Genomic DNA, 17,908 nt, shown 5'->3' with positions numbered 1-17,908 from the left:
TAAGGCATGACCGAAGGGAATTGTACTCACAACCTGATTTGATTTTTGATTGATTTATTCGCACAATAAAAAAAACATTACAAAGGTAACATCATTAAAAACAATACAGAAATAAGTGCAGGTGAGAAAAGAAACCCATAAAGGGCTTATAAAGGGTTCTCACCTAAAAAATAATAAACAAGTAGTTAAACATAATAATCACATTAAACATAATAATCAAACATAAGATATGACAAACAACAAATACCTAGTGTGCAGTTGAATGTGTGGGTGTGAGTGTCTGTGTATTGGGTGTGAGTGTCTGTGTATAGAGTGTGTGTATAGAGTGTGTGTGTGTGTGTGTGTGTGTGTGTGTGTGTGTGTGTGTTTGTGTGTGCGTGCGTGCGTGCGTGCGTGCGTGCGTGCGTGCGTGCGTGCGTGCGTGCGTGCGTGCGTGCGCATCAGGCTGGCCCTCAGTCTATGTTTAAAGTTACTGAGTGAAGATGAACCTGAACATCATTAGTCAAGTGTTGATCACACTTCTGTCTCTCTGTGTTTCCTCTGGAAGATGTTCGCTCTGTCGTCTGAATATCAGCTTTCTGATTGGACCAGAATGTGTAGGGCGTGAACACAAAAACTCTCTAAACCCATTAAGACCTGAGGCCGATTATACTAATGCCTTCTAAATCAGTGGTTCTCAAACTTTTTTATGCCGAGGACTCCCAAATTGATGTGTATTTGGCCGCGGACCCCCATCTGAAAATGTTTTGTGTCAGGAACCTCCAGAAGAAAAGATTGTGTTAAAGCAGCCTTGAAAAGACACCTATTCTCTCAGGCTTATAGCATATAGTTGTTTGTTATTTTGTTTGTTCATTGTTTTTGATGTAAAGAGTCCTAGGGTTTATGAAAGGCGCTATATGAATTCAAGCTATTATAATTATTACTATATAAAAAAAATCTAAATTGTTAATACTTTCAAGATTTTTCAAAAATGTTAAAAAATAGCACATAATACAAGCTCGCAGCGCGACACGAAGTAACGCGCTGTGAGCTTGTATATGTGCTATTTTTGAATAGCCAACCCTAAAATCTAAAATAACACTGATTCTTTCCCGGGTTTAATCACGCTTTGGTAGAGGGTTGGGTTGCCATGACGTTTAGAACACACATGACGACTTAATGACATCATCAATGTCGTCATCGCCACCATAGTTTTCTATAAAAACAGCCTGCAAACGAAAAAAAGACGATTTGTCATTTAACCTGGGTTATTAAAAACTAACTTATAGAAATCTATTCGACAGATCTAATTGAGTGATTTTTTCGGACGAACCCCCAGATCCAGCTGTGTCTCCGTTACCAGGACAACGCAGTGCTGCTCCGGAATGGGCGTCATGGGAGAACTGATGAGGGCGTTTCTGAATATTGTCCAACAAAATGCTTTTCCAACCAATTTGGCGATAAAGATTGTCCAGAACGGAAGAGACGCACTCTTCGATGAAAATACCATGAAGGAATTGTTATGGTACCAGATGGGATTCTTGGTGTGCACAGGAATAGGCCTCCTGTACATGGTGCTGATGCCTTTATTTGCTGCTGGGTTTGTGGTAGGCTGCCACCGTGGCAAGCAGAAACTGACCGGCAGCACCAAATTTAAGAAGAGAGCTCTTTGCATCGCGACGGTCATGATTCTCATCGGGAACATACACATGTTCATGAGCAACGGAGCCTTCAAAGTGGATTTGGACCAGATCGAAGGGACTTTAAACAGCCTTCATAGCTACTTCACTGCGGTACCACAGCAGATTGGCCACGTGGTGAATGAAAGCTACAAGATTGTTGACGAGCTGACCAAAAACCTTGGTCAGCTCGTCCCCAAGCTGGGTAAAAAGATCAATACAAGGTTAGAAGGACAAGTGCACCCTGCCCTGGACTCGTTTGGAATTATGGCCAACTTCAGTAAGGCCAACACCACCAATGACCTAGTGATAGAATTTGAAAACATTCTGGAGGAATTGATGAAGAAAGAAGCAATTGTGAGGGAACTTTTGGACAGCACAGATAAAGCAATAAAGGCCATCAATGACGCAACGGGCAGGTCTCAGTGCGACGACTGTGAAACACTTAAACAGTTTCCTGAAAAACTACAGTTAGAGGACACATTCAAGTTTGAGTACATTAGTCAGAATTTTACTGAATTCAAGTCTAAAGTGGGTGCAGTGATGTGGGACTCTCACCTCCAGAAAGGAATCACTTCTTTGGAGATGATTCATCAGAAGGTCATCAATGACACCAAGGGTGTAGTTCAGGATATTAAGAACAAACTGGAGGACACAAAAAAACACACCACCCATGTAACCAGTGACTTCCTCATCTCTGTCTCAACTAACGTGACCCACCCTTTGCAACAGCTGCAGAAAAACATCAACATGATCACTCCAGTGGTTGAGAGAGCAGAGCATATCACAAAGGCAGTAGGTGTGGCCCTGTGCTGTATGGTTCTACTTGTGGTTGTGTGTAATATCCTGGGTCTACTTCTGGGCCCTCTGGGAGTGAAGCCTAAAGCGGACCCCAAAGATCGGTCAGGTACTGCACACTATGGAGGCAACTTCTTGTTAATGGGTGCAGGTTTCATCTTCCTGTTCTCCTGGCTGCTCATGGTTGTGGTACTATTGCTGTTTGTGCCAGGAGGGAACATCTACTCACTGGTGTGTAAGCCCTGGAATGACAGAGATTTGTTAAAGCTTATTGACACCCCACGGCTGATTGGATTTGAATTAGGACCGATGCTGGGACTGAAAAGAAATCTCACACTCACTGATGTTTACAGTAACTGCAAGAAGAACATGTCTCTGTGGTACACACTGCACATGAATGAGCTTGTAAACCTGGAGGAGGTGCTCAATGTATCGAATGAGATCCTGAGGAACGTTACAATCACTCCCATCACTTTGCTGAGCAATGAAGTTGAAGATCAGATCTCAAACATCTCTATTGTGGCAGAACATATGAACTTCAAAGTGTTATTTCTACAGCAGATCAAAAGGATCCGCCTCCTTAATGCCACTGCAATGTTAGACGAGGTTAAAAGGTTGATTGAAAAATATAAAAACGAACCTGGTTTAAAGGGTGATCTAGAAACAGCGAATGTACACCTGCAAATGGTAGAGGGCTATCTGAAACCTGAATCTAATTTATGGACAAATATAACAATGCTCAAAGTTATAGTCATAGAGGGACTTCAATCCAATGTGGAGGAAATCCTCAGAGCAGTCAGCGATGTGTGGAGTAATGTGGGAACTGCACAAAATTTCCTCAAAAAATACACAGCGCAGATCATCAAGACTGAAAACAGAGAGTTTGTTGAAAGTCAGTTGGGAAACCTCAACATCACATATGCTGAGTGGGTCAACCTGACACACCAAGTGGGCCGCTGTGGGTCGGTGGCCAGAGCTGTCGTCGACTCTGTAGAGAGCATCATCTGTGAAGACATGGTGGAGTCTCTGAACACTTTCTGGTTTAGTCTGGGCTTTTGTCTGATCTTCTTCATCCCCAGCATCTTATTTTCTATCAAACTGGCCAAGTACTACAGGAGCATGGAATCTTATATGGCTGTCTGATTCAAATCATCTGTTGATTGATGATGAGAAACCTTGAGATTTTGTGATAATGTGACATCTTAGCACTATGATGAATCAGTTCTCATGTCACTGTTTTATAAAAAATAACTTCAAGGGAATAGCAATTCTCTGAGTGGACATGAATGACTTTACCCCTGCCCCACCCAAGTGACATGATTGTGACACAGTTGGTTGATGGTGTAGAGCAGGCAAGAAAGAAGATAAAACAACTGTCCCATGGGTCTTGTTTCATTCACTTTATCAGGCCAGGAGAGAAGTACAGCAGCAAATGGGTCATGGCCACGGCAAGCAATTGGGACATGTGGAAACCAGGCATACTTATTTTGGGCATGTCATTTATTTGTTGCAGATCTACAAGCTCACAGCTAGTTAATCCTACTAATTAAAAAATAAAAACAATGGATAAATACATTAATTAATTTAAATATATATATCTTTATATGGGAGGTTACTCTGGAAATATACTGTTGAGCCCAATAGACCATATTGGCGGCGGCCACATTGCTATTAAGTTAATGAAATGCCACCCCGGTTTCCACGGCAACGGGTGGCATTTTCAATGTTAACTTCCAAAATGGCCGCCGTGTGAATATGGTCTATAGTGCCTACTGGCTCACTTGCCAGTAAGAAGCCTCCACCAGGAGGTTGCAGCGCCTATACACCCATACTCACTAGCACAGTGACAAAGATCGCCCGCCTCGCCCGACTTTTCTCGCCCATACATGGTCAATTGTGTTCTTTTAACTGTTGGCCAAGCCGGATGCACCATGGTGGATTTGAACCCTAGACACTGTGGTGGTGGGCAGGTACTTTGCCACTGTAGCCCACATTACCAAGGAGGTACAGGATACACCCAGTGGATCTGGATACAGCAGTATGAGTGTCAGTGGCCAGAAGGGATGGAATGGGGGTGCTCATTTGAAAACCTGCAGAAGACACTCAACTGGTGCAGTGAGGTATGCGGTCAGGTTAAAGCTTGGCTCAGGGAGGTAGACGCCCCTGCCATGCATAGTCTTGCGGGTACCTTTCTTTCCCTTGTCACAGCTTGGCTCTAGGCCGTGACAAACATTAGGGAGGAGACCAGGTTGAAGGTATAAAGTAAATACATATGTATTGAACAAGACCTAATGACAACGAACTAAGGAGGTATGAACAGAACATGGTAAGAACATATGAGGTGTGGAGTCAGTAATCAGTAGTGTAGATGTGGATGTGTGAAGTATGGTGTAGTGCGAGGTGTGTGGATGGAAAGGAAGAACATAATCATAATAATAAGGGCATGAAGAATAGGGGTTGGAGCTGGTGGAGACAGGTCTGCTTCTCTCAGGCTTCTCCTAGAGACTGGCCAGGGTGGGGCCTTTATAGCCTCCTGAAGGCACCGGGCCCAGGTGCTCTCCAATGAGCAATCAACCCCACCCTGCTCCCCTATAGATGGGTTTCCGCGCGACGTCATCACAGAGCAGAGTGTGCATTCTGCGCATGCGGGAGGTAGAACGACCCGGAAGTGCCATTCACTCTATTGTTATTTTCGGGATTTAGATAGGCATAATGCTGCTATTATAGGCAGAATAGGCATAATGCTGCTATTATATACAGACAGATCCAACTTCCGACAAATCATTTTTATTGAGTAAAGAAGATATTACAAACTGCATCATTTAATCTACTTTCATTAAACCCGGTGAAGACCATTTATTTTATCAATGTACAGTGGCCAGAGATGCTGCGGGTAATAGCGCCCTCTACAGGCTCTTCCCTCCACTGCGCGCGCATCATCCTCAATGTTTACAAACGGGAAACCCATCTATAGGGCAAGAGTTAGTGCAAAGCATCACACCCACAACCACCCAGACTAATATATGGGCATCACACCCTCAACTTATGCACCATGGTGGATTTGAACCCTAGAGTCTAGGGTTCAAGAGTCTAGGGTTGTGCCTACTGGCTCACTTGCCAGTAAGAAGCCTCCACTGGGAGGTTGCAGCGCCTCCACCCTACTTACTAGCACGGTGACAAAGATGACATGCCCATGACATGCCCCGATGAACTAGCTGTGAGCTTGTAGATCTGCTACAAATAAATGACATGCCCCAAATAAGTACGCCTGGTTACTGTCCGAACACATGTCCCAAGGAGGCACTGTGGTGTTGGGCAAAGTACCTGCCCAACACCACAGTGTCTAGGGCCTAGACACTGTGGTGTTGGGCAGGTACTTTGCCGCTGTATCCCACATTACCAAGGAGGTATAGGATACACCCAGTGGGTCTGAATAAAGCAGTATGAGTGTCAGTGGCCAGCATGGGTAGAACCAGGACATTTGGTTTTGCAAAGAAGCAAAGATTTGAGTTAAAAATGTTCACTCTAAAAATATATATTCAAAGATTCTGAATCAGAATCAGGTTTATTGTCAAATCACAGGTTTAATAAAAAAAAGTGGGTGAAATTCGTGTCTATATATTCACACTAGTGCCTGAGATAAGATATGTGCGTGAACATAGCAGCAATGTATACTGTGCATGATATACCTTGGATAGACGTTAGTTAAGGTGCTTGGGGAAAAAAACACAATAAAAGACAAAAGTCAGTGCGTTATACACTGGATTACGGTGCAAAATGTCAGTGTGTGTCGACCGCATAATCCACATGAGTAGACTGACACTGGTATAGTCAGCAAGTAGTGCCATGAGGAAGAGCAAAGAAAAATAGGGGGAAGAGGAAAACAAAGTCACTTGTAGGCTACTTGGTGTAATCCACGGTGGGTGGGTCCAAGGAAGAGCTAAATCCAAGTCATTTGTCCCTGGTATAATCCACAGGAAGAAATACAGAAAATAAAGAAATACATTTTGTTCCAGGGACCCCAGAATCAAAGATTTGAGTTAAAATGTTCTCACTAAAAACATATATTCAAAGATTTGCACACATTTTCAAAAACAGCAGATCTACAGCAGATCTCGCTATGTACAAGCTCATAGAGCGGCACGAAAAATACTTTGTGGTCCTCAAGCTCTTTGTCGTCAAGCATTGGGTCCTGGAGAACACAGCGTTTGGTACAAGGTCCTGGAGATGATCTCGTGAACTTCTTCCTGCTGGAGGGCTGAAGATCCAAAATGGCAGTCCATCTTTGGAGTTGCTGGTCCTGGAGAATGCAGCGTTTGGTATGAGGTCCTGGAGATGATCTCCTGAACTTTGGACTGCTGGAGGGCTGAAGATCCAAAATGGCAGTCCTTGAAGCCTTGAAGGAAAAGAGAAAGAAAAAAATGAATTACAATTAAACCACAAAACCACTTAAACAGGAACACAACAATGTTAATACAATTACCACACTCTACCACACTACAGTGTGTGTGTGTGTGTGTGTGTGTGTGTGTGTGTGTGTGTGTGTGCGTGTGCGTGTGCGTGTGCGTGTGTGTGTGTGTGTGTGTGTGTATTGTATTGTCTTGTCTTGTCTGCTGACTGTCTGCTGAATCTTCTACCAAGCCATTGTCCTTTGACTGTTGACATGCAAATTGCAATTTATTTGAGAGACAGTTTCACTGCACTGGCAGGGAATAGCAGCAGTATACTTATATTATCAAAGTAAAAGTACATAATTTCTTGCTGAATTTGCGAGCCTTAAACAAAAAGAAGAAAGAAAGAAAAAAAAAAGAGAGTGTGTGCTGGAGATTACCTGTTAAAACTCCGAAAGGTCCTCACACATGTACCGCTGGATGCCAACAACTGTAAAATATATAACAGCAATTAAAACTCAGAAAACTTCAACTGAAACAGGAGTGCACAAAAAAAAAAGTTAAATGAAGAAGAAGAAGAGTGTGGGTGTGTAGTACCTTTTAAAACTTCCTCGTCAACAGTGGGGAAATCAATGAATGCTCCCTGCAAATATAATTTTAGGGGTCGGTGGGATGAAGCAATGCTTTGCCATTGTATTCTATGTAGCCATAGTAAAGACAAACTACAAAGCAATCCAACTTTAGTTACTAACATTTATAAAGTATGTGTATTTTACTATACTGCATTATGCTGACAAATTAAATCATGGCATATGACTTGACTAATAGCTACTTAACTAGGCCACATGTTTTAAAACAATCTGAACTCATACAGGTAAAGAAACACTAGCCTACAACTGATCAAACAGACTGTAGAGAACTGATCAAAGTAAATACAATAAACAGTATAACCTACTAATGATTTACAATTAGATAAAATAGCAGCTTACCATTTACAAAGCTAGTCCGAAAACATCAACAGGCCAGCAGTACATGGGTGAGAAGAATGAATTCACCCAACCGCCCAAACAGTTCGAACGTTTGAAATCTCTGTTTGGACGAATCTGACACAGGTTCCCCTCCCCACCGAGAGAGAGAGAGAGAGAGAGAGAGAGAGAGAGAGAGAGAGAGAGAGAGAGAGAGAGAGAGAGAGACTGGAAATAAACTATTTACTTAGTTTAGTTAGTTTTAACAAGTTAAAAGTTACTATGTAGAGGTACTGTACTAATGCTTTGCACTAAACAACAAGCACAAAAAAAAGTACTGACATTTTATACTTAAGTAAAAGAATCAATAGTGTAATGTAGAAATGCTCTTACTTGTTACAAGTAAAAGTCCATTACATTTTGTTCTTTTGAGCACTACTGGGCCTAGACTAGAAAACACACTAAATAGTTTATTAACCACATGACTGGTGGTAACCTGTATTTTTGGCAGTGATGGCAGAAGTACTCAGATATTTTACTTAAGTAAAAGTAGCAATACCACAATATAAAAATACTAAAAAATATAAAAACAAGTAAAAGGCCTGTGTTCAAAATGTTACTTGAGTAATAGTAACAAGACCAGGAGACCTGGTTCTGCCAGACCCAGAATAAATTCCTAGTACTTTATAAGGACTTCGTATGACGGACTTCGTATTACGTGTCAGCCTGTGTCCCTTTTATGCCCATGTATGGAGAAGAAAGGGTCCCTTTTATACAGCCGGTCTTTTTCGCCCATGTATGGACGAAAGGGGGCAGAGCCTCATGTAGGCCGACCCTCTGGGTCTGGCAAAAAAAAGTATTGGCATCAAAATATACTTAAAGTACCAAAAGTGAAAGTATTAAAATGTTTGAAAATAGCAGATCTACAAGCTTGTAGATTGGCTATTTTCAAATAGCCTATGTATAAAATAGGGCTAAAGTGGTTAATGTGGTGATAGAGGTGGTGCTCCTATTGTCTCAGAGACCTGAGACAATAGGGCCACTGAACCCATCAACACCTTTCATGCAAATGTTGTGCCTGCATGTAAATCTCTACCCCCTAAAATACACACGAAAACACACATAAAGTAAGCCTTGTTTGTGATATAATTGTATCCATTTAATGACCCTTAAACGTAGCTTAGGTATAAAATAAGGCTAAAGTGGTTAATGTATGTTTTATAATGTAATCATTTATATCTGCAAAGTAACTAAAGTTTTCAAATAATTGTAGTGGAGCAAAAGTACAATATTTGCCCCAAGACTGCACTCTGATCTGTGTGTGTGTGTGTGTGTGTGTGTGTGTGTGTGTGTGTGTGTGTGTGTGTGTCATGCTTTATTCGTATGTCCTTTCTGTAAACTAGTCCCCCCCACTCTGAACCCCACACCTCCCATTGTTTGAACAAATAGCTCATTTACACGTGAAGTATCTCTTCCACGGCCTTAAAGGCTCTATTGCACTTTTGTAGTTGCCAACAACGCCATATTGTAGTTAGTTTGTTGTCCCAGTGGTGAGAATGAATGGTGGTAGAATGAATGGAGTCATCACTGGTCAGTGAGGTTTCTTTGCTTCCGATTTATTGCATAAGTACAAAACAGTACAAAACAGCTCTTCCATGGACCCTGAGGTCCTCTCAGCAGCCTGCCGGCCACTGAGTGTCACACACCAAGTCGCATTTCAGTATAGTCTTTATAACAGAGAGATCTAAAGAAAGAGGAGGTACAGGTATGGGTGTGTCAGACTTCAAAGGTGAGCCCCCACCCGGTCCAAACATTTGCAACTGTTGGGACAGGAAGGGGATGGAGACACGTGCATAGAACCTCCCAGGTAAACAACAAAGAGAATGTTAATCTTAACCCCACACCCTGGTCAGCCAACAGCCACCTCTTTGAATACGCTCCCCTGTCTGTAGGCTACCTGTAAGCAAACATATGACTGAGATTTGTATCTATGTTTATGAAATATACACATCACACGTGTATGGGAAGATTCCCTAGCAGAGAAAAGAGAGACGCATATCCAGGTAAAGGCATTTGAAGGTGAACAGTCCTCTCCCGAATTCATTCAAAAACTCCCACCGATCATTTATGTTGGGCGGGGATATGCCCTGCCCACACATCCAGGTATATCCCCCTTTTCACCCAGTGCGAGGTGTTTAGTTCTCAACAGGATGGAAAATGAAAGCCTGAATGAGTTGAAACCCGAGCCCTGCCTGAGCCCAATCATAACACACTGTACATTAATCAGCCCAATCCCGATTCAGGCGCCAAAAAATCTATAAAAATAATAATAGCAATGCCAGAAATGGCTGCAGGTCAGCAGAGGTTCACATCACATAGCACTATGGGATTCAGAAATAAGTGCAGGTGAGAAAAGAAACCCATAAAGGGCTTATAAAGGGTTCTCACCTAAAAAATAATAAACAAGTAGTTAAACATAATAATCACATTAAACATAATAATCAAACATAAGATATGACAAACAACAAATACCTAGTGTGCAGTTGAATGTGTGGGTGTGAGTGTCTGTGTATTGGGTGTGAGTGTCTGTGTATAGAGTGTGTGTATAGAGTGTGTGTGTGTGTGTGTGTGTGTGTGTGTGTGTGTGTGTGTGCGTGCGTGCGTGCGTGCGTGCGTGCGTGCGTGCGTGCGTGCGTGCGTGCGTGCGTGCGTGTGGAGAGGCTTGATTCATCAGGCTGGCCCTCAGTCTATGTTTAAAGTTACTGAGTGAAGATGAACCTGAACATCATTAGTCAAGTGTTGATCACACTTCTGTCTCTCTGTGTTTCCTCTGGAAGATGTTCGCTCTGTCGTCTGAATATCAGCTTTCTGATTGGACCAGAATGTGTAGGGCGTGAACACAAAAACTCTCTAAACCCATTAAGACCTGAGGCCGATTATACTAATGCCTTCTAAATCAGTGGTTCTCAAACTTTTTTATGCCGAGGACTCCCAAATTGATGTGTATTTGGCCGCGGACCCCCATCTGAAAATGTTTTGTGTCAGGAACCTCCAGAAGAAAAGATTGTGTTAAAGCAGCCTTGAAAAGACACCTATTCTCTCAGGCTTATAGCATATAGTTGTTTGTTGTTTTGTTTGTTCATTGTTTTTGATGTAAAGAGTCCTAGGGTTTATGAAAGGCGCTATATGAATTCAAGCTATTATAATTATTACTATATAAAAAAATCTAAATTGTTAATACTTTCAAGATTTTTCAAAAATGTTCAAAAATAGCACATAATACAAGCTCGCAGCACGACACGAAGTAACGCGCTGTGAGCTTGTATATGTGCTATTTTTGAATAGCCAACCCTAAAATCTAAAATAACACTGATTCTTTCCCGGGTTTAATCACGCTTTGGTAGAGGGTTGGGTTGCCATGACGTTTAGAACACACATGACGACTTAATGACATCATCAATGTCGTCATCGCCACCATAGTTTTCTATAAAAACAGCCTGCAAACGAAAAAAAGACGATTTGTCATTTAACCTGGGTTATTAAAAACTAACTTATAGAAATCTATTCGACAGATCTAATTGAGTGATTTTTTCGGACGAACCCCCAGATCCAGCTGTGTCTCCGTTACCAGGACAACGCAGTGCTGCTCCGGAATGGGCGTCATGGGAGAACTGATGAGGGCGTTTCTGAATATTGTCCAACAAAATGCTTTTCCAACCAATTTGGCGATAAAGATTGTCCAGAACGGAAGAGACGCACTCTTCGATGAAAATACCATGAAGGAATTGTTATGGTACCAGATGGGATTCTTGGTGTGCACAGGAATAGGCCTCCTGTACATGGTGCTGATGCCTTTATTTGCTGCTGGGTTTGTGGTAGGCTGCCACCGTGGCAAGCAGAAACTGACCGGCAGCACCAAATTTAAGAAGAGAGCTCTTTGCATCGCGACGGTCATGATTCTCATCGGGAACATACACATGTTCATGAGCAACGGAGCCTTCAAAGTGGATTTGGACCAGATCGAAGGGACTTTAAACAGCCTTCATAGCTACTTCACTGCGGTACCACAGCAGATTGGCCACGTGGTGAATGAAAGCTACAAGATTGTTGACGAGCTGACCAAAAACCTTGGTCAGCTCGTCCCCAAGCTGGGTAAAAAGATCAATACAAGGTTAGAAGGACAAGTGCACCCTGCCCTGGACTCGTTTGGAATTATGGCCAACTTCAGTAAGGCCAACACCACCAATGACCTAGTGATAGAATTTGAAAACATTCTGGAGGAATTGATGAAGAAAGAAGCAATTGTGAGGGAACTTTTGGACAGCACAGATAAAGCAATAAAGGCCATCAATGACGCAACGGGCAGGTCTCAGTGCGACGACTGTGAAACACTTAAACAGTTTCCTGAAAAACTACAGTTAGAGGACACATTCAAGTTTGAGTACATTAGTCAGAATTTTACTGAATTCAAGTCTAAAGTGGGTGCAGTGATGTGGGACTCTCACCTCCAGAAAGGAATCACTTCTTTGGAGATGATTCATCAGAAGGTCATCAATGACACCAAGGGTGTAGTTCAGGATATTAAGAACAAACTGGAGGACACAAAAAAACACACCACCCATGTAACCAGTGACTTCCTCATCTCTGTCTCAACTAACGTGACCCACCCTTTGCAACAGCTGCAGAAAAACATCAACATGATCACTCCAGTGGTTGAGAGAGCAGAGCATATCACAAAGGCAGTAGGTGTGGCCCTGTGCTGTATGGTTCTACTTGTGGTTGTGTGTAATATCCTGGGTCTACTTCTGGGCCCTCTGGGAGTGAAGCCTAAAGCGGACCCCAAAGATCGGTCAGGTACTGCACACTATGGAGGCAACTTCTTGTTAATGGGTGCAGGTTTCATCTTCCTGTTCTCCTGGCTGCTCATGGTTGTGGTACTATTGCTGTTTGTGCCAGGAGGGAACATCTACTCACTGGTGTGTAAGCCCTGGAATGACAGAGATTTGTTAAAGCTTATTGACACCCCACGGCTGATTGGATTTGAATTAGGACCGATGCTGGGACTGAAAAGAAATCTCACACTCACTGATGTTTACAGTAACTGCAAGAAGAACATGTCTCTGTGGTACACACTGCACATGAATGAGCTTGTAAACCTGGAGGAGGTGCTCAATGTATCGAATGAGATCCTGAGGAACGTTACAATCACTCCCATCACTTTGCTGAGCAATGAAGTTGAAGATCAGATCTCAAACATCTCTATTGTGGCAGAACATATGAACTTCAAAGTGTTATTTATACAGCAGATCAAAAGGATCCGCCTCCTTAATGCCACTGCAATGTTAGACGAGGTTAAAAGGTTGATTGAAAAATATAAAAACGAACCTGGTTTAAAGGGTGATCTAGAAACAGCGAATGTACACCTGCAAATGGTAGAGGGCTATCTGAAACCTGAATCTAATTTATGGACAAATATAACAATGCTCAAAGTTATAGTCATAGAGGGACTTCAATCCAATGTGGAGGAAATCCTCAGAGCAGTCAGCGATGTGTGGAGTAATGTGGGAACTGCACAAAATTTCCTCAAAAAATACACAGCGCAGATCATCAAGACTGAAAACAGAGAGTTTGTTGAAAGTCAGTTGGGAAACCTCAACATCACATATGCTGAGTGGGTCAACCTGACACACCAAGTGGGCCGCTGTGGGTCGGTGGCCAGAGCTGTCGTCGACTCTGTAGAGAGCATCATCTGTGAAGACATGGTGGAGTCTCTGAACACTTTCTGGTTTAGTCTGGGCTTTTGTCTGATCTTCTTCATCCCCAGCATCTTATTTTCTATCAAACTGGCCAAGTACTACAGGAGCATGGAATCTTATATGGCTGTTGATTGATGATGAGAAACCTTGAGATTTTGTGATAATGTGACATCTTAGCACTATGATGAATCAGTTCTCATGTCACTGTTTTATAAAAAATAACTTCAAGGGAATAGCAATTCTCTGAGTGGACATGAATGACTTTACCCCTGCCCCACCCAAGTGACATGATTGTGACACAGTTGGTTGATGGTGTAGAGCAGGCAAGAAAGAAGATAAAACAACTGTCCCATGGGTCTTGTTTCATTCACTTTATCAGGCCAGGAGAGAAGTACAGCAGCAAATGGGTCATGGCCACGGCAAGCAATTGGGACATGTGGAAACCAGGCATACTTATTTTGGGCATGTCATTTATTTGTTGCAGATCTACAAGCTCACAGCTAGTTAATCCTACTAATTAAAAAATAAAAACAATGGATAAATACATTAATTAATTTAAATATATATATCTTTATATGGGAGGTTACTCTGGAAATATACTGTTGAGCCCAATAGACCATATTGGCGGCGGCCACATTGCTATTAAGTTAATGAAATGCCACCCCGGTTTCCACGGCAACGGGTGGCATTTTCAATGTTAACTTCCAAAATGGCCGCCGTGTGAATATGGTCTATAGTGCCTACTGGCTCACTTGCCAGTAAGAAGCCTCCACCAGGAGGTTGCAGCGCCTATACACCCATACTCACTAGCACAGTGACAAAGATCGCCCGCCTCGCCCGACTTTTCTCGCCCATACATGGTCAATTGTGTTCTTTTAACTGTTGGCCAAGCCGGATGCACCATGGTGGATTTGAACCCTAGACACTGTGGTGGTGGGCAGGTACTTTGCCACTGTAGCCCACATTACCAAGGAGGTACAGGATACACCCAGTGGATCTGGATACAGCAGTATGAGTGTCAGTGGCCAGAAGGGATGGAATGGGGGTGCTCATTTGAAAACCTGCAGAAGACACTCAACTGGTGCAGTGAGGTATGCGGTCAGGTTAAAGCTTGGCTCAGGGAGGTAGACGCCCCTGCCATGCATAGTCTTGCGGGTACCTTTCTTTCCCTTGTCACAGCTTGGCTCTAGGCCGTGACAAACATTAGGGAGGAGACCAGGTTGAAGGTATAAAGTAAATACATATGTATTGAACAAGACCTAATGACAACGAACTAAGGAGGTATGAACAGAACATGGTAAGAACATATGAGGTGTGGAGTCAGTAATCAGTAGTGTAGATGTGGATGTGTGAAGTATGGTGTAGTGCGAGGTGTGTGGATGGAAAGGAAGAACATAATCATAATAATAAGGGCATGAAGAATAGGGGTTGGAGCTGGTGGAGACAGGTCTGCTTCTCTCAGGCTTCTCCTAGAGACTGGCCAGGGTGGGGCCTTTATAGCCTCCTGAAGGCACCGGGCCCAGGTGCTCTCCAATGAGCAATCAACCCCACCCTGCTCCCCTATAGATGGGTTTCCGCGCGACGTCATCACAGAGCAGAGTGTGCATTCTGCGCATGCGGGAGGTAGAACGACCCGGAAGTGCCATTCACTCTATTGTTATTTTCGGGATTTAGATAGGCATAATGCTGCTATTATAGGCAGAATAGGCATAATGCTGCTATTATATACAGACAGATCCAACTTCCGACAAATCATTTTTATTGAGTAAAGAAGATATTACAAACTGCATCATTTAATCTACTTTCATTAAACCCGGTGAAGACCATTTATTTTATCAATGTACAGTGGCCAGAGATGCTGCGGGTAATAGCGCCCTCTACAGGCTCTTCCCTCCACTGCGCGCGCATCATCCTCAATGTTTACAAACGGGAAACCCATCTATAGGGCAAGAGTTAGTGCAAAGCATCACACCCACAACCACCCAGACTAATATATGGGCATCACACCCTCAACTTATGCACCATGGTGGATTTGAACCCTAGAGTCTAGGGTTCAAGAGTCTAGGGTTGTGCCTACTGGCTCACTTGCCAGTAAGAAGCCTCCACTGGGAGGTTGCAGCGCCTCCACCCTACTTACTAGCACGGTGACAAAGATGACATGCCCATGACATGCCCCGATGAACTAGCTGTGAGCTTGTAGATCTGCTACAAATAAATGACATGCCCCAAATAAGTACGCCTGGTTACTGTCCGAACACATGTCCCAAGGAGGCACTGTGGTGTTGGGCAAAGTACCTGCCCAACACCACAGTGTCTAGGGCCTAGACACTGTGGTGTTGGGCAGGTACTTTGCCGCTGTATCCCACATTACCAAGGAGGTATAGGATACACCCAGTGGGTCTGAATAAAGCAGTATGAGTGTCAGTGGCCAGCATGGGTAGAACCAGGACATTTGGTTTTGCAAAGAAGCAAAGATTTGAGTTAAAAATGTTCACTCTAAAAATATATATTCAAAGATTCTGAATCAGAATCAGGTTTATTGTCAAATCACAGGTTTAATAAAAAAAAGTGGGTGAAATTCGTGTCTATATATTCACACTAGTGCCTGAGATAAGATATGTGCGTGAACATAGCAGCAATGTATACTGTGCATGATATACCTTGGATAGACGTTAGTTAAGGTGCTTGGGGAAAAAAACACAATAAAAGACAAAAGTCAGTGCGTTATACACTGGATTACGGTGCAAAATGTCAGTGTGTGTCGACCGCATAATCCACATGAGTAGACTGACACTGGTATAGTCAGCAAGTAGTGCCATGAGGAAGAGCAAAGAAAAATAGGGGGAAGAGGAAAACAAAGTCACTTGTAGGCTACTTGGTGTAATCCACGGTGGGTGGGTCCAAGGAAGAGCTAAATCCAAGTCATTTGTCCCTGGTATAATCCACAGGAAGAAATACAGAAAATAAAGAAATACATTTTGTTCCAGGGACCCCAGAATCAAAGATTTGAGTTAAAATGTTCTCACTAAAAACATATATTCAAAGATTTGCACACATTTTCAAAAACAGCAGATCTACAGCAGATCTCGCTATGTACAAGCTCATAGAGCGGCACGAAAAATACTTTGTGGTCCTCAAGCTCTTTGTCGTCAAGCATTGGGTCCTGGAGAACACAGCGTTTGGTACAAGGTCCTGGAGATGATCTCGTGAACTTCTTCCTGCTGGAGGGCTGAAGATCCAAAATGGCAGTCCATCTTTGGAGTTGCTGGTCCTGGAGAATGCAGCGTTTGGTATGAGGTCCTGGAGATGATCTCCTGAACTTTGGACTGCTGGAGGGCTGAAGATCCAAAATGGCAGTCCTTGAAGCCTTGAAGGAAAAGAGAAAGAAAAAAATGAATTACAATTAAACCACAAAACCACTTAAACAGGAACACAACAATGTTAATACAATTACCACACTCTACCACACTACAGTGTGTGTGTGTGTGTGTGTGTGTGTGTGTGTGTGTGTGCGTGTGCGTGTGCGTGTGCGTGTGTGTGTGTGTGTGTGTGTGTATTGTATTGTCTTGTCTTGTCTGCTGACTGTCTGCTGAATCTTCTACCAAGCCATTGTCCTTTGACTGTTGACATGCAAATTGCAATTTATTTGAGAGACAGTTTCACTGCACTGGCAGGGAATAGCAGCAGTATACTTATATTATCAAAGTAAAAGTACATAATTTCTTGCTGAATTTGCGAGCCTTAAACAAAAAGAAGAAAGAAAGAAAAAAAAAAGAGAGTGTGTGCTGGAGATTACCTGTTAAAACTCCGAAAGGTCCTCACACATGTACCGCTGGATGCCAACAACTGTAAAATATATAACAGCAATTAAAACTCAGAAAACTTCAACTGAAACAGGAGTGCACAAAAAAAAAAGTTAAATGAAGAAGAAGAAGAGTGTGGGTGTGTAGTACCTTTTAAAACTTCCTCGTCAACAGTGGGGAAATCAATGAATGCTCCCTGCAAATATAATTTTAGGGGTCGGTGGGATGAAGCAATGCTTTGCCATTGTATTCTATGTAGCCATAGTAAAGACAAACTACAAAGCAATCCAACTTTAGTTACTAACATTTATAAAGTATGTGTATTTTACTATACTGCATTATGCTGACAAATTAAATCATGGCATATGACTTGACTAATAGCTACTTAACTAGGCCACATGTTTTAAAACAATCTGAACTCATACAGGTAAAGAAACACTAGCCTACAACTGATCAAACAGACTGTAGAGAACTGATCAAAGTAAATACAATAAACAGTATAACCTACTAATGATTTACAATTAGATAAAATAGCAG

At 42.6% G+C, this 17,908-nt stretch overlaps 2 protein-coding genes and 2 long non-coding RNA genes across 4 annotated transcripts; 2 read left to right on the top strand and 2 right to left on the bottom strand.

Annotated features, from left to right (window-relative positions):
* Window positions 1-1,364: 1,364 nt before the first annotated feature.
* Window positions 1,365-3,599, top strand: LOC308074647 (prominin-1-A-like; the record flags this gene model as incomplete). Its single annotated transcript, XM_080414154.1, has 1 exon — window positions 1,365-3,599. One exon carries the CDS (start codon window positions 1,365-1,367, stop codon window positions 3,597-3,599), a length of 2,235 nt encoding a protein of 744 aa, XP_080270280.1.
* Window positions 3,600-6,752: 3,153 nt separating this feature from the next.
* On the bottom strand, window positions 6,753-7,482 carry LOC308074411. The gene is made up of 3 exons (XR_013932106.1): window positions 7,445-7,482; window positions 7,288-7,337; window positions 6,753-6,852 (listed from the first exon to the last, which is right to left on the bottom strand). It is a non-coding gene; the product is annotated as an uncharacterized lncRNA (long non-coding RNA).
* Window positions 7,483-11,465: 3,983 nt separating this feature from the next.
* LOC308074646 (prominin-1-A-like) lies at window positions 11,466-13,703 on the top strand (the record flags this gene model as incomplete). Its single annotated transcript, XM_080414153.1, has 1 exon — window positions 11,466-13,703. One exon carries the CDS (start codon window positions 11,466-11,468, stop codon window positions 13,701-13,703), a length of 2,238 nt encoding a protein of 745 aa, XP_080270279.1.
* Window positions 13,704-16,835: 3,132 nt separating this feature from the next.
* LOC308074561 lies at window positions 16,836-17,559 on the bottom strand. Its single transcript, XR_013932126.1, has 3 exons — window positions 17,522-17,559; window positions 17,365-17,414; window positions 16,836-16,935 (listed from the first exon to the last, which is right to left on the bottom strand). It is a non-coding gene; the product is annotated as an uncharacterized lncRNA (long non-coding RNA).
* Between the last annotated feature and the right edge of the window lie 349 nt (window positions 17,560-17,908).

Source organism: Gymnoscopelus braueri (genome assembly GCF_963280865.1).
Source record: "Gymnoscopelus braueri genome assembly, chromosome: 19".
In the NCBI taxonomy this organism is placed as follows: domain Eukaryota; kingdom Metazoa; phylum Chordata; class Actinopteri; order Myctophiformes; family Myctophidae; genus Gymnoscopelus; species Gymnoscopelus braueri.
This window is presented reverse-complemented; position numbering and strand designations above follow the sequence as displayed.